The sequence below is a fragment of the Nomascus leucogenys genome, chromosome 1a, assembly GCF_006542625.1.
Source record: "Nomascus leucogenys isolate Asia chromosome 1a, Asia_NLE_v1, whole genome shotgun sequence".
Classification (NCBI taxonomy): domain Eukaryota; kingdom Metazoa; phylum Chordata; class Mammalia; order Primates; family Hylobatidae; genus Nomascus; species Nomascus leucogenys.
Window position 1 is genome coordinate 5,243,491 of NC_044381.1, and position 21,949 is coordinate 5,265,439.

Consider the following 21,949-nt stretch of genomic DNA (forward strand, 5'->3'; position numbering starts at 1 on the left):
CTTCCTTCAAAATGCCTCATGTGATTTAACATGCCTTATTTCATTGTGTATATTAAAGGCCCTTTGTTTATACATTACTGTCATCTATATTTCCCCATTTGGCCAATGCATTGTATAAATTAGGTGATCTATAAATGATTGTTGGCAAATTGATCCTACGTGCATACATGGGAATGCTTGGAAAAGCAATGATTGTTTTAATATAACGAGTTCTTGATGTAGCAAGATTGTTCCTATACATTGTGGAACTCTCAATTTTAATATTTACTGACTCCATTATCCATCTTAAAATGGGCATATTGTAAAGGGTAAGGAATAAATAATTGATGGTGGTGTCACACATCTAGTAATACGGTAGTTGAGCTAATATGGGTTCTCCCACCATCTCAAACACATAGAAATATAAAAGTCCCTTCCAGATCACTGCAGAGCCAGAGCCAAACCCAAACTCAAAAGCAACAAAGGAAATCCCCTTGTACCAGAAATAAAAAGGGAACTCAAAGCTAGAAGTATAAACAAGATCTGATGCTAAGGTCTAGACCTGTCTTAATCTGTTTTGTGTGGCTATAATAGAAGACCTGAGACTGGGTAACTTATAAAGAAAAGATGTTTATTTAGGTCACAGCTCTGTAAGCTGGGAAGTTCAAGGGCATGGCCCTGGCTTCTGGTGAAGACTTTCGAGCTGCATCAAAATATGGTAGAGAAAGTCATCTCATCTTGGGCCATGTGTATGTAATTTAATAACTAATATAAAATTATTTTTAAAATATGGTAGAGAAGGTCAAAGGGGAAGCAGATCTGTACAAAGAGGAAAAACCTGAGGGGTATCCTGGCTTTATAACAACCCACTCCTGAGTATACTAATCCATTCCCATGAGAACTAATCCAGTCCTGCCAGAGTGAGAACTCACTACTGCAAGAATAGCACCAAACTATTCATGAGGGATCCAGCCCCATGACCCCAAGTGCCTCCCACTGGGCCCTGCCTTCCAGTACTGCCACAGGGGGGATGAAATTTCAGCATGAGTTTTGGTGAGGACAAACCAACCATAGCAAGACCCACTTACAAGCTTTAATAATGGGAGATAGGGGTCTTAATATCCACATGGGGAAAAGAGATATGATCTTGGCCCATGTGAGTGAAGGAGTTTAAACCAAACCTTGACATAAAGTCTGGAACCACAAAATTTGGCCCTGCCCTTGGAAATAAGAGCAGAGAAATTCTACCTAGTGACTAAGGAAAACCTTAAGAAAGTTTGCCATTTGCCCATGGCTAAAAAAAGAGGTAAAGAGGGTACCCATAAGAAGATTAAAATCCAGATTTATATTTCCCTCAGTGCATCATCTAAATTTACACCACTGTGTAATGCTGATTTATCAAGCTGCAAAATTAATATGAAAACTGTCCTGGAGGACTTGAATCTTCTAAGTCCCCAGAAAAAACAAGTAGTCTGTAGGTAGACTTTCACAACTCAGAAAAAAGCCAACCCCCTCCTCAAAAGACAAGCCTATGATCAAAAATTACAAACTACACAGGAAAAGACCCAATAGGAGAATAGGTATCCCCCAAACTGGAGAAGATAGGACAGTCTGAAATAATATATACTAAATATGTTTAGAATAACTAAAGAAAAACAGGTGGAACAGAAACTAGGTAATAGAAAAATGATCGTGTGAAAAGGATACTGTAACTTCTAGAAATGAAACTTAGAGAGAGTGGAATTAAAAATTCAGTGAATGAATTAAGCATCCAGTAAATGCAACTGATGTAAGGATTGGAAACTGCAAGATAGGTGTGAGAAAAATCAGTCAATGCATCACAGAGAGATAAAAAATGAGGAATATATAAAAACCCTCCAAGGACCCCTACATTTGGAAACTGAAAATCATATTTTTTCAAAGAATTTACAGTTCAAAGAAAAAAATCACAACAGAGATTTATAAGATATTTAGAACTAAACAAAAGTAAAAATACCATATAATAATTCACAGGACACCAACACAGAATTTAGAAGGAAATGTCTTATATGCATATACTGAAAAACAAAAAGCTATAATCCCAGCACTTTGGGAGGCCGAAGCAGGAGGGTCAGTTGAGGCCAAGAGTTTGAGACCAGCCTAGGCAACACAGTGAGACCCTGTCTCTACAACAAAACAAAACAACAACAACAACAAAACTCACAAAGATAATGATAATGAGCTAAGCGATCAACTCCAAAAATGAGAAAAATAACATAGTAAACCTTTAAAAATTAGAAGGAAAGAATTTATTAGATAAGAGCAGAATTTAGTCATATAGAAAACAAAATAGGGAATGTGATATGGAATACTGAACAGCACTTTGAATTAACTGGATCTACTTGTATTAATATTAATAAATCTCAAAAACACAAAAGAATTTCAAAAATGCAAGGCAAGAGAATACATCCAGACTGATACCATGTGAGTTAGATTTTTCAAGCACAAACTGACATGAGTAGTAGATGTATAAAGGCATGGACAAAAAGTAGCCTCAAATTAGTGATTATCTAATCTATCTAAGAGAGGATGGAATAGGGGAAGATACAATGGACCCTCAACCATAATGTTTTATTTGAAAAAAAATAGCACAGGGTCAGGAGATCGGGACCATCCTGGCTAACATGGTGAAACTCCGTCTCTACTAAAAATACAAAAACAAAATTAGCTGGGCATGGTGGCCGGTGCCTGTAGTCCCAGCTACTCGGGAGGCTGAGGCAGGAGAATGGCGTGAGCTGGGGAGGCGGAGGTTGCAGTGAGCCGAGATCACACCACTGCACTCCAGCCTGGGAGACAGAGCAAGACTCCGTCTCAAAAAACAAACAAACAAAAAAAAGCAAGTTAGATTTTCTTATAGTTTGAGAGTATTCTGGTTCAAGAAGGTGTGAAGAAGTAAAATTGGTTGAGGATCTAAGGTATACAGAGATGATACCAGAGCTTTGACAAATTTAGCCCTAACCTTAACAGTACATGCTTCTCAGTCTACATTCCAAGTTGGCTGTAATATATGCGGCCTCATCCACCCTTACCTCTTTGTTTGTGACACTCATACCCTTATCAACACACCTCATCCACATCTCTCTTATGCTCTATACACACATATCCGTGTCTTCATTAAGCATCTTCCCCTCAGTGTCCCATCCAAAAATGAACTTATCATCTTTAGAACTATCCATATTCCCCATTGTGGTAGGTATCACCACCCACCCTGTTACCCAAGCTAGAAAACAAGAACCCCAGAACTTCACTTTCTTCCTCATCTCTACTGCCTTCCACCTTCAGCCATATAATTTATCACCAAATACTAACTCTTCCACCTCCTAAATTTGTTCCCCTTCTCCACTCTTTAACACTGCTCATCTTGGATCACAGCAGCCACTTACAGGATTCACACACTGCTTTCTAATGCAAAACTCCTTCCAATGAAGGAGTAAATCCTCCAGAGACTTCCCACTGCCTTCAGGATCAGCTTTAAATCCTTGGCGTATGGGATCCTTCACCATCTGACTCTTTTTACTTGTGCAGTTACATACATCTACCTAATTACAGGCCATACTGAATTGCTTGAAGCTGTTTAAATGTGCCAAGATATCCCAGATTTGTGACCTTTAAGCCTTTGCAGTAGTCTTACGAATTCATACTCTTCCTTTCCCAGACAAATGTCTCTATTCTCTTGATGAAACTGTACTGTCTTCCATCCTTGAGGGCAGGGGCCATGCATCCAGATGTCTTTGTAGTCACACAGTGTGCCATGATGCCTATTTGTGTAGGTGCTCAATAAGTGTTTGATGTGTATATATTAGGATAGTATACCTATGTATGAGTGAACAAATGAATATGCAGCTGAATGGATGAATAAGTGTAAGGAGGAATGAAGGATGAGTTAGATAATAAATAGCCTCTGCCATGAGTCAAAATGAAACTTTTTTTTATGTGTTGTAGAGATGGTGTCTCATTATGTTGCCCAGGCTGATCTCAAACTCCTGGGCTCCCACCTTGGCTTCCCAAAGTACTGGAATTATAGGTGTGAGCCACCATACCTGGTCTCATTTTTAAAATATATATTTACTTGATTACTTCACCACAATAGTGTCATTTTGCTCAAGGTCCACAGGCCCAGTCCCTTTTAGAGTTCTCAGTCACCTGTAAGATACATGCCTTGAATGCTACCAGGTGATAAAGTTGAGCTGGGCAATGAAGCAAATATTGTGCATATATTTTCTTATTTATTTAGACCAAATAGGCTAAGAGAGTAACTTGAATAATGAAGAGCTTCCTTAAAATGCACCATAAATAATGGAAAGTGAATGACTTGATTACTTCCCTTATTTTGCTCTTATTTTTATTTGGGTTGACAGGAAGAAGGAGGTTTGTGGAGAGGAAGAAAATATGAAAGAGTGGAGCATGCAAAAAGAGGGCCCAATTCTTCCCTTTCTCTCAATTTCCATGACATAACTAACTCTAATCTCTCATGGTGGACAATGGAATATTGTGGATAAAGTCTGGATAATTGAATTGTCAAAACCCTCCAATATGGACCACTAATTAAAGCACTGAAAGCACAACTAAGTGTACTCAGTATGTTAACGATGCAGAATACAACGTAACCTTTGATTCAGGAGAAGCTTCAAGATCCAAGGGTCCTGGGAGAAGCAGCAATCCCTCTTCCTGGGTGCAGAGATGCTGGTTTAACACAGTCATGTGTCAGAGAAAACCAGTTCTTCCTGCAGGCCCAAATCCTACCCTAGAGAAATCCATTAGACCTTTACCAAAATCAACTTTTCTTCTGAGTCAGACTGAATTCTTAATTGTAGGTGGTAGACCAAAAGGGAAAGATGACTCAATGTAAACAATCGTTGCTATTGACAAAACAGTGCAAACCACATTTCCTGTTGATGGTGGAGTCACCCATGATGGAAAACATTTTTATTGCTTTAATAACACAATTATATATTTTTTTAACTCTTCCCCTTCAAATCCTCTAGCACTCAATATAGTGCTTGGGATATATTTGGATATTAACAAACGCAAATCTGTTATTGCCTCTCTTTGAATTAACATACTACAAAGAATGGGTTTACTGTACTTTCTTACCTTAAAACTTAAACCTAAAAATGTATGCTAATATGAACCTTTGCTTGATATTTCATGCTTGCCTCTTTGGTCACTAGGAAAAGTCAGCAACATTCAGCAAAATTGTCAAGGATTGGAGCATTTAATAGTTGGCTGATGGTCAACAGGCAAGTCCATCCAAACAGCCAAAGTGACTCAGTGTTTTTAAAAGATGAAGATGTGGGGTGGAGCCAAGACTGCCGAATAGGAAGAGCTCCAGTCTACAGCTCCCAGTGTGAGCGACTCAGAAGACAGGTGATTTCTGCATTTCCAACTGAGTTACCAGGTTCACCTCACTGGGGAGTGTCAGAAAGTGGGTGCAGGACAGTGGGTGCAGCGCACCGTGCATGAGCCGAGGAAGGGCGAGGCATTGCCTCACCCAGGAAGCACAAGGGGTCAGGGAATTCCCTTTCCTAGTCAAAGAAAGGGGTGACAGATGGCACCTGGAAAATCGGGTCACTCCCACCCTAATACTGCACTTTTCCAACGGTCTTAGCAAACAGCACACCAGGAGATTATATCCCTCGCCTGGCTCAGACGGTCCTATGCCCGTGGAGCCTTGCTCATTGCTAGCACAGCAGTCTGAGATCAAACTGCGAGGCGGCAGCGAGACTGGGGGAGGGGCACCCGCCACTGCCAAGGCTTGAGTACGTAAACAAAGCAGCCTGCAAGCTCGAACTGGGTAGAGCCCACTGCAGCTCAAGGAGGCCTGCCTGCCTCTGTAGACTCCACCTCCACAGACAGGGCACTACCAAACGAAAGGCAGCAGAATCCTCTGCAGACTTAAATGTCCCTGTCTGACAGCCTTGAAGAGAGTAGTAGTTCTCCCAGCATGCAACCGGACATCTGAGAACAGGCAGACAGCCTCCTCAAGTGGGTCCCTGACCCCCGAGTAGCCTAACTGGGAGGCAACCCCCAGTAGGGGCAGACTGACACCTCACACGGCCAGGTACCCCTCTGAGACAAAACTTCCAGAGGAACGATCAGGCAGCAACATCTGCTGTTCACCAATATCGGCTGTTCCGCAACCTCCGCTGCTGATACAGAGGCAAAGAGGGTCTGGAGTGGACCTCCAGCAAACTTGAACAGACCTGCAGCTGAGGGTCCTGACTGTCAGAAGGAAAACTAACAAGCAGAAAGGACATCCACACCAAAACCCCATCTGTACGTCACCATCACCAAAGACCAAAGGTAGATAAAAAACACAAAGATGGGGAAAAAACAGAGCAGAAAAACCAGAAACTGTAAAAATCAGAGCACCTCTCCTCCTCCAAAGGAACACAGCTCCTCACCAGCAACAGAACAAAGCTGGATGGAGAATGACTTTGACGAGTTGAGAGAAGAAGACTTCAGACGATCAAACTACTCTGAGCTAAAGGAGGAAGTTCAAACCCATGGCAAAGAAGTTAAAAACCTTGAAAAAAAAAATTAGACGAATGGCTAACTAGAATAACCAAAGCAGAGAAGTCCTTAAAGGACCTGATGAAGCTGAAAACCAAGGCACGAGAAGTACGTGACGAATGCACAAGCCTCAGTAGCCAATGCGATCAACTGGAAGAAAGGGTGTCAGTGATGGAAGATGAAATGAATGAAATGAAGCGAGAGGAGAAGTTTAGAGAAAAAAGAATAAAAAGAAACAAAGCCTCCAAGAAATATGGGACTATGTGAAAAGACCAAATCTACGTCTGATTGGTGGACCTGAAAGTGATGGGGAGAATGGAACCAAGTTGGAAAACACTCTGCAGGATATTACCCAGGAGAACTTCCCCAATCTAGCAAGGCAGGCCAACATTCAAATTCAGGAAATACAGAGAACACCACAAAGATACTCCTCGAGAAGAGCAACTCCAAGACACATAATTGTCAGATTCACCAAAGTTGAAATGAAGGAAAAAATGTTAAGAGCAGCCAGAGAGAAAGGTCGGGTTACCCACAAAGGGAAGCCCATAAGACTAACAGCTGATCTCTCAGCAGAAACTCTACAAGCCAGAAGAGAGTGGGGGCCAATATTCAACATTCTTAAAGAAAAGAATTTTCAACCCAGAATTTCATATCCAGCCAAACTAAGCTTCATAAGTGAAGGAGAAATAAAATACTTTACAGACAAGCAAATGCTGAGTGATTTTGTCACCACCAGGCCTGCCCTAAAAGAGCTCCTGAAGGAAGCACTAAACATGGAAAGGAACAACCGGTACCAGCCACTGCAAAAACATGCCAAATTGTAAAGACCATCAAGGCTAGGAAGAAACTGCATCAACTAACGAGCAAAATAACCAACTAACATCATAATGACAGGATCAAATTCACACATAACAATATTAACTTTAAATGTAAATGGGCTAAATGCTCCAGTTAAAAGACACAGACTGGCAAATTGGATAAGGAGTCAAGACCCATCAGTGTGCTGTATTGAGGAAACCCATGTCACGTGCAGAGACACACATAGGCTCAAAATAAAGGGACGGAGGAAGATCTACCAAGCAAATGGAAAACAAAAAAAGGCAGGGGTTGCAATCCTAGTCTCAGATAAAACAGACTTTAAACCAAAAAAGATCAAAAGAGACAAAGAAGGCCATTACATAATGGTAAAGCAAACAATTCAACAAGAAGAGCTAACTATCCTAAATATATATGCACCCAATACAGGATCACCCAGATTCATAAAGCAAGTCCTTAGAGACCTAGAAAGAGACTTAGACTCCCACACAATAATAATGGGAGACTTTAACACCCCACTGTCAACATTAGACAGATCAATGAGACAGAAAGTGAACAAGGATATCCAGGAATTCAACTTGGCTCTGCACCAAGCAGACCAAATAGACATCTACAGAACTCTCCACCCCAAATCAACAGAATATACATTCTTCTCAGCACCACACCACACCTATTCCAAAATTGACCACTTAGTTGGAAGTAAAGCACTCCTCAGCAAATGTAAAAGGGCAGAAATTATAACAAACTGTCTCTCAGACCACAGTGCAATCAAACTAGAACTCAGGATTAAGAAAGTCACTCAAAACCGCTCAACTACATGGAAACTGAACAACCTGCTCCTGAATGACTACTAGGTACATAACAAAATGGAGGCAGAAATAAAGATGTTCTTTGAAACCAATGAGAACAAAGACACAACATACCAGAATCTCTGGGACACATTCGAAGCAGTGTGTAGAAGGAAATTTATAGCACTAAATGCCCACAAGAGAAAGCAAGAAAGATCCATAATTGACACCCTAACATCACAATTATAAGAACTAGAGAAGCAAGAGCAAACACATTCAAAAGCTAGCAGAAGGCAAGAAATAACTAAGATCAGAGCAGAACTGAAGGAAATAGAGACATAAAAAACCCTTCAAAAAAATCAATGAATTCAGGAACGGGTTTTTTGAAAAGATCAACAAAATTGATAGACTGCTAGCAAGACTAATAAGAGAGAAGAATCAAATAGATTCAATAAAAAATGATAAAGGAGATATAACCACCGATCCCACAGAAATACAGACTACCATCAGAAAATACTATAAACACCTCTATGCAAATAAACCAGAAAATCTAGAAGAAATGGATAAACTCCTGAACACATACACCGTCCCAAGACTAAATCAGGAAGAAGTTGAATCTCTGAATAGACCAATAACGGGCTCTGAAATTGAGGCAATAATTAATAGCTTACCAACCAAAAAACGTCTAGGACCAGATGGATTCACAGCCGAATTCTACCAGAGGTACAAGGAGGAGCTGGTACCAATGCTTCTGAAACTATTCCAATCAATAGAAAAAGAGGGAATCCTCCCTAACTCAAGAGGCCAGGATCATCCTGATACCAAAGCCTGGCAGAGACACAACAAAGAAAGAGGATTTTAGACCAATATCCCTGATGAACACCGATGCAAATATCCTCAATAAAATACTGGCAAACCGAATCCAGCAGCACATAAAGAAGCTTATCCACCATGATCTAGTGGGATTCATCCCTGAGATGCAAGGCTGGTTCAACATATGCAAATCAATAAACATAATCCAGCATATAAACAGAACCAACGACAAAAACTATATGATTATCTTAACAGATGCAGAAAAGGCCTTTGACAAAATTCAACAACCTTCATGCTAAAAACTCTCAATAAATTAGGTATTGATGGGACATATCTCAAAATAATAACAGCTATCTATGACAAACCCACAGCCATTATCATACTGAATATATCACACTGAATGGGCAAAAACTGGAAGCATTCCGTTTGAAAACTGGCACAAGACAGGGATGACCTCTCTCACCACTCCTATTCAACATAGTCTTGGAAGTTCTGGTCAGGGCAGTAAGGCAGGAGAAGGAAATAAAGGGTATTCAATTAGGAAAAGAGGAAGTCAAATTGTCTCTGTTTGCAGATGTTGTGATTGTGTATTTAGAAAACCCCATTGTCTCAGCCCAAAATCTCCTTAAGCTGATAGGCAACTTCAGCAAAGTCTCAGGATACAAAATCAATGTGCAAAATTCACAAGCATTTTTATACACCAATAACAGACAGAGAGCCAAATCATGAGTGAACTCCCATTCACAATTGCTTCAAAGAGAATAAAATACCTAAGAATCCAACTTTCAAGGGATGTGAAGGACTTCTTCAAGGAGAACTACAAACCACTGCTCAATGAAATAAAAGAGGATACAAACAAATAGAAGAACATTCCATGCTCATGGGTAGGAAGAATCAATATCATGAAAATGGCCATACTGCCCAAGGTCATTTATAGATTCAATGCCATCCCCATCAAGCTACCAATGACTTTCTTCACAGAATTCGAAACAACTACTTTAAAGTTCATATGGAACCAAAAAAGAGCCCGCATTGCCAAGTCACTACTAAGCCAAAAGAACAAGGCTGGAGGCATCACATTACCTGACTTCAAACTATACTACAAGGCTACAGTAACCAAAACAGCATGGTACTGGTACCAAAACAGAGATATAGACCAATGGAACAGCATAGAGCCCTCAGAAATAATGTCTTGTATCTACAACCATCTCATCGTTGACAAACCTGACAAAAACAAGCAATGGGGAAAGGATTCCCTATTTAATAAATGGTGCTGGGAAAACTGGCTAGCCATATGTAGAAAGCTGAAACTGGATCCCTTCCTTACACCTTATACAAAAATTAATTCAAGATGGATTAAAGACTTACATGTTAGACCTAAAACCATAAAAACACTAGAAGAAAACCTAGGCAATAGCATTTAGGACATAGGCATGGGCAAGGACTTCATGTCCAAAACACCAAAAGCAATGGCAACAAAAGCCAAAATTGACAAATGGGATCTCATTAAACTAAAGAGCTTCTGCACAGCAAAAGAAACTACCATCAGGGTGAACAGGCAATCTACAGAATGGGAGAAAACTTTTACAATCTACTCATCTGACAAAGGGCTAATACCCAGAATCTACAATGAACTCAAACAAATCTACAAGAAAAAAACAAACAGCCCCATCAAAAAGTGGATGAAGGATATGAACAGACACTTCTCAAAAGAAGTCATTTATGCAGCCAAAAGACACATGAAAAAAAGCTCATCATCACTGGTCATCAGAGAAATGCAAATCAAAACCACAATGAGATACCATCTCACACCAGTTAGAATGGCCATCATTAAAAAGTCAGGAAACAACAGGTGCTGGAGAAGATGTGGAGAAATAGGAACACTTTTACATTGTTGGTGGGACTGTAAACTAGTTCAACCATTGTGGAAGTCAGTGTGGTGATTCCTCAGGGATCTTGAACTAGAAATACCATTTGACCCAGCAATCCCATTACTGGGTATATACCCAAAGGATTATAAATCATGCTGCTACAAAGACACATGCACACGTATCTTTACTGTGGCACTATTCACAATAGCAAAGACTTGGAACCAAGCGAAATGTCCAACAACGATAGACTGGATTAAGAAAATGTGGCACATATACACCATGGAATACTATGCAGCCATAACAAATGATGAGTTCATGTCCTTTGTGGGGACATGGATGAAGCTGGAAACCATCATTCTCAGCAAACTATCACGAGGACAAAAAACCAAACACTGTATGTTCTCACTCATAGGTGGGAATTGAACAACGAGAACACATGGACACAGGAAGGGGAATATCACACACCGGGGCCTGTTGTGGAGTGGGAGGAAGAGGGAGGGATAGCATTAGGAGATATACCTAACGTTAAATGAGTTAATGGGTGCAGCACACCAACATGGCACATGTATACACATGTAACAAACCTGCACATTGTGCACATGTACCCTAAAACTTAAATTATAATAACAATTAAAAAAAGATGAAGATGTTTAATGTGGGGGAAATGCTTATGACATAACGTTAAATGAAAAGTGCTTTTAAAAAAAAAATCACATGCTACAACATGGATGTACCTTGAAAACATGCTACGTGAAATAAGCCAGATACAAAAGGCTGCATCTTGTATGATTACATTTATATGAAATGTCAGATTAGGCAAATCCATAGAGACAGAAAAGTAGATTAGTGGTTAGCAGGAGCCTTTGGGGGTAGGGAGAAGGAGGGAGTGACTAACAGGTGTGGAATTTTTGGGGGGTAATGGAAATACTGGAACTAGACATTGGTGACAGTTGTACAACATTGAATGTTAAAAACCATGGAATTATATACTTTAAAATGGTAAATTTTATGTTATATGAATTTTATCTCAAAAAATTTACAAAAATCTCCATCTATCGCCATTAAAAATTATGAGATATTTCAGCAGAATACAGATTGTAAATAATTTTTTAAATTATAAGAGATAATATACAAGACAATTCACTTGAAACGTTTAGTGCAAGCCCTGACATATAGTATGTGTTCAGTATATCTGAGACAGGTCTCAGTTAATTAAGAAAGTTTATTTTGCCAAAGTTAAGGACTCACCTGTGACAGCCTCAGGAGGTCCTGATTACATGTGCCCAAGGTGGTCGGGGCACAGCTTGGTTTTATACATTTTAGGGAGACATGAGACATCAATCAGTATATGTAAGATTTACATTGGTTCAGTCCAGAAAAGGTGGGACAACTTGAAGCAGGCGGGGGATTCCAGGTCACAGTTAGGTAAGAGACAAATGGTTGCATTCTTTTGAGTTTCTGATTAGCCTTTCCAAAGGAGGCAATCAGATATAAAATTATCTGTGAGCAGAGGGATAACTGAATAGAATGAGAGGAAGATTCCCTAAGCAGTTGCCAGCATGACTTTTCCCTTTAGCTTAGGGATTTGGGGGCTCCAAGATTTATTTTCCTTTCACAGCTGCAATATATAAGGAAAAATAGAAACAATACAACCTTGGATATATTTGAGTTGGTGAGTTTGTGCATGAATTTTTGCATTTATTTTTATTTCAGGCAGAGCTGCTATAATATATTGCCAGTATAGTAAATACTTTATTTAAAAGATTTGAAAATAAAAAATAAAAGCTCTATGGACTCCAGCATCTGTGCTTCGAGCTGGAATTCCCGTGAAGAGCCTGTGTTGGTGGAGCTACTCAGCTCTTTAGGGAGGCAGGAAGAGATGAGAAAGGGATACAGATATTACAGCCTAAGGGCAGGATGGAGAAGCTATCCGTCTATTTATCCACTGAATGCATGTAGTCATTTGTCAATTAGTGTTCTTCTACACTTATTTACTCATCAACGTTCATCTTAGATTAGCTCCCAAAGGGCAAAAAGACACATAATTAATTTGCTTAATGTAGTGCCTAGCATGATGACATGGCGAGATATGTTTCTGCAACAATTAAAAATATTTTTTCCTTTGCCAGTAATTATTTAATCAAGCCAAAATTAATTTATATACCGGAGAACTACTCTATGGCTTTCATTTTAAAAAACCACAGATGATTTCAATCTCTTTTCTGCAAATACCCCAAAACAAGAACAATGCTGTTTTCATAAATCTTAGTCAAATGAAATTCAGCTACTATCCCCAGGTTAATTTTATCACTGTAAAAAGTGTGTGTGCATAAGAACAAAGGCGGGTTAGGACCTGGAGAAAAGGAGAGAGGGAGAGAGAGACTGATGTAACGATATGCGACTTTTTTGTTCTTTTCTGATTCCCAGTATTGTTTCCTGAACAATACTTTTTTTTATAAACTTAGAAACAAAAAACAAATCACCTCAGAACCTCTGAGACAAGGCTGTGGACTGGCAGTTGTTTTTTGAGACAACATGGAAGAAATGATATTCTGTGCATCTTCTCTTTTAAACTTTCATCTTTGAACTTAAAGAATCCCTAGCTGAGATCATGGGTGTTTTCCTCCCATGTTTCTTCCTTCGTGTTTTACCAACTTGCTTTTTTTTTTTTTTTTTTGAGATGGAATCTCACCCTGTCATCTAGGCTGGAGTGCAGTGGCACGATCTCAGCTCACTGCAACCTCTGCCTCCCAGGTTCAAGCGATTCTCCTGCCTCAGCCTCCGGAGTAGCTGGGACTACAGGTACACACCACCAAGCCTGGCTAATTTTTGCATTTTTAGTAGAGATGGGGTTTCACCAGCTTGGCCAGGATTGTCTTGAACTCCTGACGTCGTGATCCACCTGCCTTGGCCTCCCAAAGTGCTGGGATTACAGCCATGAGCCACTGTACCCGACCTTACCAACTTACTTATATTTAGCATAAAAGCTGGAGAAAGCGATAGGGACAGGAGGCAGAGAAGTTCTGGGCGGAAGAGGGCAGTCCCCAGCAAGGGCCTCACTCTGAAGCCTGGACCCATGCCCCAAAGTGAGAACATACATTCTTGTTTTCCCGCTCAAATGTTGCCTTTTCCAAAACCACGCATGGCCCTCCTGCCACCCATCCTGTGCCCATAAAAACCCCAGTCTCCAGCAGCAGAGAGAGGAGAAGAGGAGAAGCAGCTAGACATTGGAGAGATGCAGCTTGACTTCAGAGGGATGGCTTGACAGTGTTACCTCAGGGAGGAGTCTGGCCAGGGATGGCCAGACTTTGGGGGAAGATTATCCCGCTCCACCCCTTTTTCAGCTCCCCTCCATTGAAAGCCACGTTCATCGGCAATAAAATCCTCCACATTCACCACCCTTCAATCCATTCATGTGACCTGATTATTCCTGGACACCAAACAACAGCTTGGGTGCCATGGGTGAGAATGCTAAAGGCTGCCACACTGACCCTGTGCTCTCGGTAGAGAGCAACCATCTCATGCGAAAAGACAGAGGGCCCACTGAACTGTTAACACTTCAGCCGTCCGTGGATGGCAAAAGCTAAAAGAGCGCTAAAACACATGCCCTCTGGGGCCTCAGGGGTAGTGGGCACCCACTAGACGCTGCCTCAGGACTCCGCACGGAGTTCGCTCCGGCTGATGCCCAGAAACACTCATCCCAGCTCCTGTACCTGCTCACCTGTGGACTCCCTTCTGCAAGGGGTGAAGTGCAATGGGTCCAAGTGAGTGGAGTTTGCCCCTGCCAGTGCCAAAGCAGCCAGCTAGATCCGGCACCCGTGCACTGCAGTTCCCACCTGCAAGGGTATCAGGGAAATTTCCTGCTTCAAAAGCGCAGGCAGCTTTCTTGGAAATGAGATAATGTGATCTCATTTTAAAGTTGAGGACATCAAGGCTCAGAGGTGATTAGAGGCATTAGAAGAGACTCCTGAAGACAGCTAATCTAACCCTTGAAAATGGGAGAAGTTAGTGTTCTGGCCGAGGTTCCACACCTCACAACTGGTGGAACCTGGCTTGAGCCTGCTTGCCTAATACCAGTGTCCTTCCCAAGCTTCCCAGGCATCTGCTTGAAATCACCTTGTCTGTGGCGGGAAGGAAGCCCCAGAATGGTGTCCTGTGTCCATTGCTGGGGCTTTGGGGGTCCAGGTACTTAGTTTACTTTTGGGAATTCCTTGTTGGCCCTGCCGAAGTCCTTCCTGCTACACTGTTCTGGGAAATTGTTGATCTTGTCAACCTCAAATAATCAAAAGGATCAGAATCCAGTTTTAAAAGGTTTATTCAAGCGAAAAGCTGGGAATGGCCATCCAAGAAACATGGACTCTGGAGAAACGGGGTCAGTGCTTCGAAGTTAAATGTTAAGTACTTGCTTCTACACAGCAAACAGAGAAGTTTAGTAGGATTATACTATTTTCTATACAAGGCTGGTTTATGAGTGACAATTTAGTTCGTTTTCTTTTCCATACAGCTTGTTTTCATTTCCTTTCCAATTTAAAAGCAAGTATTTAACATTCCATCCTAGATAGTGTGATAACCATGAAGCCTTTGTGTGAAAGAGGAAAGAGGGAGGCTAGTCTATAATGAAGATCCACACTTAGAGAGAAAGGGTCTTCCCTGTCATCCTTTAGTAATTTACAACACTTTACCAAACAATGTAGGTAAGGAAAAGGCTAATCTATAATCAGAGAAACAAAGGTTACAGCTACCTATTTATGTGACTCAGGTTCCATAATCACATTCCCTTAAGGCTCAAAATAAAGTTTCAACAGCTGAGATTTTCAATTATTTATTTTCATAATCTTCACCTTTCTTAGTTCTGGGAGTGGCCTTAGCAGGTGGGCCTGGCCTGCATACTCCCAGAAGGGCGGTTCTTCCTAGCAGCCTGTGGCTTTGGGGACCTCTCCATAATCCTTAATCCAGCCCAAGGTTCTGACTCTGTTAATGGGTAAAGAAAGGTTATGCCCAGTGAGACTCTGACCCCTTCTTGGCACCTGGAAAATCTTCTGGTGATTTTCCTCATCCCGAATCTGCTGTTTCTAAACTGCCTGAGACCAAGATAAAGCACACCAATTTACAAGGCATAACTCCTAGGTGAGGCCATTCACTAGCCATTTCTTGTACCTGAGGGTGACATCTCTGAATATTCCAACTTCATTTCCAGCACTAGATTGGTATTTCTATTCTTTTTAGAAAGGAAAGGAGAGGAGGGGAGGGGAGGGGGGAAAGGAAAGGAAAGTGAGAGACACGGAGGGAGGAAGGAAGGCAGGAAGGAAGGAATATTGGAGTCCAATTTGTGGCACTCAATTTCAAGAACAAGCTTGATAGAAAGTTGTAATTGCCAAATACAGTAACCTACCTGGGGTACACGTCAACTTTTATTGCTTTCCAGCTACTGTACCTGGTAACTCTTTTATTTCTCCCTTTAAAAAAATCCTGTATCTGGCTAAAGGCTGAAAAATGGCAAATACGTATCTTTCTAATGACCCTACATTAATTTAGCATAGAGATAATTAGAGGCACAGTTAATCATTAGTAATATAAGCCCTGAGAATGGGGCACATGGGCTTCTCTTGCTATTCAACAGAGTCCTTGTGTGGCTAGTGTTTGAGCACAAACACATCTTTATTTTTTACATACTGAGCTTTCTTTGACATACAAGCCAAAAATTTACTTGAAGCAACCTGAATAGTATGAGAGAGAATATTTGTTTTTTAAAGTCCTGGGAATTACAGAGTATCCTTAGGGCATAATATAGGTATGTTCGTATAGAACAGCTGAACACAGGCAGTTTATAAAGCAGGAAGTGAGCACATCGTGCTTTTTCAATTTACTTAAAATATTTTGAATTCTTGGTGTTCTTTTCCATTCAAGAGTCTCTAACACTAGGATTGTAAAATAGAAACCAAACAGCATTGATAATCGAGTTTTGTTTCATCTTTGTCTTAGCTACAATTTGGGAAATGTTTATGTGTATATGTTTGTTCCAAAAATGATTTAAAATTGTATATTCACGATGCAGTGGTGTGTAAACACTCCTCAAATCACCAGAAATGCATCCAGTAGTGTATGCACAAAACAGAGATCAAGGCAAAGGTAGAATATTTAGGGAAATAAAATTAAGCTAAGGATAAGGTTAGTACACAAAATGCATCTTGTGAGGCTCATCTATTTGGTCTACTAGTGGGCATGGGAAGGATGCCTGAATTTAAATGAAAATTCTGGTGCTGATTCTAATTCACATATTCTTTCATTGCCCTAGAGTTTTTAATTGTGCCCAAATAAGTCTTAGTATTCACAAACTAATTACTTGAGTTTTTCGGTTTACATATCCAGTGATATCCTCCTTGAATCTTTCTGCCACTTAGTCATTTTACTTCCAAGTATCAGGACATCCAACAGAGGCTGACGAAGGAAAAAGGATGCAAAAGTCATCCCATTTATTTTTTTGCCTTAAAATAAGGGTGTGTATATTGGCAGAAGGAAAGGGTAAAGCAGTTATATGTTATTAGAAATACTTGGAAGAGAATAAAGAAGAAATAAAAATTTGTGATTTTTAGTTATCAAAGTCATCATTAAACTGTGTTATCCATACAACGGAAGGATTTCAATATGGACACCTTGTTAAGGAAAAGCTGTCAGAGAATAGTAACATTTCTTAATAGTGAACATGTCCCTACACTCACATAATTATAAGCCTTCATGTACAAGGTACTCAAAATCAGAAACTTTGTAAAAAGCCTTTTAGTCAGATAAACCTGAATGTATCATCATCTAGAAATAACTGAAAAGAGTGCAAAACATTAGAGAACAGTCATATGATAATATGGTAAATAAATCTATAGGCTGTTATATTCCTATTAAAATTATAAAAGTTGCATAAACAGGAAAGAATATTATACAAATATACCATAAAAAGTACTAATAAAAATATGAGAAAAATACAAACTGATATGTAAACTATAAAATATGTAAAACAGCTAAGCATGGTGGTTCACACCTGTAATCCCAGCACTTTGGGAAGTCGAGGTGGGCGGATCGCTTGAGGCCAGGAGTTCAAGACCAGCCTGGGCAACCTGATGAAATCCTCTCTCTCCAAAAAAAAAAATACAAAAATTAGCTGGACATGGTGGTGTGCATATAGTCCTAGCTACTCGGGAGGCTGAGGTGGGAGGATCGATTGAGCCTGGAAGGTCGAAGCTGCAGTGAGCCGAAATGGTACCACTGTACTCTAGGCTGGGTGACAGAGTGAGACCCTGTCTCAATAAAAATAATAAAATACGTAAAATATCTCTGCAGGTAAACAAAGGTGGTGTGTGAAAGCAAAAGAGTTATATTGGACTGACTAAGATGATTTTTTTCTCACAGTATTCTTTGATATTTTATCATAAGTGTCATAATAAGTGATATTTTGTCATAATTGATAGGGAAGAAATAACAACAAAGCTTTCATGTATAGAATCCTTTTTATAAATTTACTGAATGTGTACTTTCTGTTCACTATCTTTTAAAATATAATTTCAGTCTAGATTTTTACAGATTCATGGGAAATGATCTAAACTATTTTTCTTGCCATTAAAATGTGCATTTGGGGGTATTTTTCCATAGACATAGATACAGGAGAACTCAATAATGTTCCTCTTCCTTCTTTCCAACTCTTGTTTTCCTTAGGCATTACCACAGGAGTCTTGGTTCGAGAACACAGCAATCTCTCAACTCTGGAGAAATTCTACTTTGCTTTTCCTGGAGAAATTCTAATGCGGATGCTGAAACTCATCATTTTGCCATTAATTATATCCAGCATGATTACAGGTACCTTGAGAAAACTGATGTTCTCTGTATTAGTCCATTTTCATACTGCTGTAAAGAACTTCCTGAGACTAGATAATTTATAAAGAAAAGAGGTTTAACTGACTCACGGTTCAGCATGGCTCAGAAGGCCTCAGGAAACTCACAATCAGGGCGGAAGGCAAAGGGAAAGCAGGACAATCTTCTTCACAAGGTGGCAGGAAGGAGAAAGGCCGGGCGAAGCAGGAACAGCCCCTTATAAAACCATAAGATCTCGTGAGAACTCACTCACTATCACGAGAACAGCATGGGAGAAACTGCCACTATGATTCAATTACCTCCACCTGGTCTCTCTCTTGACACGTGGGGATTATGGAGATTACAATTCAAGATGAGATTTGGGTGGGAACACAAAGCCTAACCATGTCATTCTCTAAGATTATTTAAAAAGCTTTCACCTAAGTTGTTCTTTTCTAATTACGGGAAAAATTGAAATACATTAGATGCATCTCTCTCTCTCTCTCTCTCTCTCCACCTCTCTCCACTTGGAATGTCTATATTTGCTTCTGTGGAAACATTTCACTGTTCTCAACATGGCATTGCTTTGTCATACACTGTGCCTACAGCTCTGTCCACCACTGCTCAGATCTTCATTTGACCAGCATATGATGTCTTGGGAGGAAAATGTCATTTTCAAACATAAAAACAAAACATTTTCTGGGGCATGGAAAAATAAAAGCATAGTTGGTCACTGAAATGTTAGCTAGTGTCCTCAGGAAAAAATATGGTTGTCAATTTTGATCATGTTTTCAGTCATTCACTCATTTATTTCCCAACTGCAGCTGTGCTGCCCCCAGCCGCTCAGCAGCTGCCTTCAGGGTCTCTCTACTCCTTACCCACTTTCTACTCAAACCCAGAACTTGCTATGTATCTGCCCTGCATATTTGCTGTGGGGACCAGCAGTCAAGTTCCGTGAGAAAGGTTTAAATATGGACGTGCACCATATTTGAAAAGCCCAGTATTTTTAAAACTTGTGACACAGTTGCATTTGGAAATGACTTTCTCTTATTGATCATTATATTGCAGGGCTCCTTTGAAGAGGAAGCTTCCTTAGGTAGATAGAGATGAATTTGGTTTACAAAAATGTAATTTGTCTGGGTGTGATAAATTTCTCTGCATTGCACAGTTTACTGTTCTTAACTCTGGCAATTAGTAAAACATGGCATGATAGTAGCTGGTGTTGTTAGCTTGAAAATCAAGGTTTTATGTAAACATGCAATTAGAAGTCATGGCATGTCCCCTTCCAGAACATTTTTCTCCACCGCCACCGTAAAGACCTGGGACTGGCCCTGGTAGAGTACTGGGCATTGGTCAGGGGAAGGGAGGGTGGGGGTCAGGATCTGCTGCATTCAGGGACTGCATTGCTTGAAGAGCTGTCACATTTGGCCTTTGAATTTCCCAACTGCCAAACTCGAATCAGACTAGAGTCCCTTGGGAGCTTTGTCCTTAAATGGTCTTGATGTTCTCGGCTTATGAGAAACCTAAAGAGAACATTTAATTATTTTTATGAATGTATTTAATTATGTTTGGAAATGCCTGGTTCCTTTTAACCCTAGCAGCCTGATTGACACAGTAGCAGACCAATTATTTGTCCCATATAATATTTATTTGTTTAAATTGTCATAAGCATTTAAAATTGGAAAGATTTCATGTAAATATCCAAATTTCTGGATTTTTCTGAAAAAAAAAAAAAAAAATGAAGATCTGGGAACACTGGTCCAATATTTCCACCTATCAACCGTGGTCTGAAACCAAGAGACAACTACTCCATTTAGTTGGAGCAAATGCATTTGAGAATGCCATAGTCTCCACTACTCCCGATTGCCCAAAATACCTTGTCCACTTCACTCTTACGTTACCTGCATGGCTGTTGTAAGGATTGCAGTTATAACCCCTTAGAATCTTCTCCATATCAAAGATTCTTTAAAAAAAATTTTTTTTAAACATGGGATCTTGCTATGTTGCCCAGGCTGGTCTCCAATTTCTAGGCTCAAGAAATCCACCCACCTCAACCTCCCAAAGTGCTGGGATTATGGGCATGAGCCACCGCACCCAGCCCAAGATTCCTAATCTTTTCTTGGGCTCCTTTGAGAATACAGTGCAAGCTTTGGACTTCCTTTGAAGAAAAATCTTCACAATTGTACATATATACTATATTTTGCACGCAATTGCACAAGGTGCATAAACCACCTGATGAGCAATACTATTTAACTCATGTGTCTGTGAGGGGAAGTATAGAAGATTGATCCAAATTATGCAGCAAACCCAAAACTCGAGGTAAAACAGGTTTTAGAAGAAAAGGTAAAAATACATGTATGAATATCTAATTCTGTAATATCAGATGTTTGAAAATACATGCCACTCTTGGCAGTCAATAACAAGTGAGTTTTGTTTTGGTTTGGTTTTTTTTCTGGGGAGTACAGCCTTTGGCCAGAAGCCAGAAGTGAGATTCCTCTAGTGAGATTTTTGCAGTCTGGATGTTTTGTGTGTTAGCTCAGCCTTGCAAATAATCTAGGAAAATAATTTACAACTCAGCATTCCACTGACATAGCCCAGCTACTTTTGAAGCTATAGCATGGGTCAAGTAGTTTCTCCACTTTTCCTCCACCAAACCCCTAGCAGCCAGTCAAGAACTAGAGGCAGGGAGCAAAACCACCACCCCATCTTTTGATTTGGAGCAATGAAATAGTCAAAGATTCAAGGGATATGAACAAAGCAGGGTGGGGACAATGATGGCATATCCATGTTTTAAATTATCAGATTAGAGGGGAAAAGCAACAAGACTAGTGTTGGCACAGTTATAGGAAAATAAGTTTATTCATACACTTTCAGTTACCTTATAAATTGGAACAAACTGTCTGGAGAACAGTTTGGAGCATGTTCTGATCTCTTCACCCAGTAATTCTGTTTCTCAGAATTGATCATAAAGAAATAATCAGAGATATGTTCAAACTCCTAAGTACAAGGATATTCATGGTAGCATTTTTTTGTAATGGTGATAAATTATAAGCAACCTAAATGTATACAAATTTATATTGTATACATATGTATACAAATTTATATTGTATAAATATATATTGTATAAAGCTTGCTTTAGAATCATATATATATAATTTTATATATATCAATATATAAAATATATTGATAATATATAAATATATAAATAATTTTATATATATCAATATATAAAAATATATATTGTATAAAGCTTGCTTTAGAATCATATTTAATTACATGTGGGAACATTCC

At 39.8% G+C, this 21,949-nt stretch overlaps 1 protein-coding gene across 1 annotated transcript in view; it reads left to right on the top strand.

Annotated features, from left to right (window-relative positions):
* SLC1A1 (solute carrier family 1 member 1) overlaps nt 1-21,949 on the top strand; it is a 95,008-nt gene that overhangs the window by 33,785 nt on the left and 39,274 nt on the right. The window contains exon 2 of the mRNA XM_030802601.1: nt 18,524-18,664. Coding sequence (XP_030658461.1) covers nt 18,524-18,664 — 141 coding nt within the window. The remainder of the gene's footprint in view (nt 1-18,523; nt 18,665-21,949) is intronic.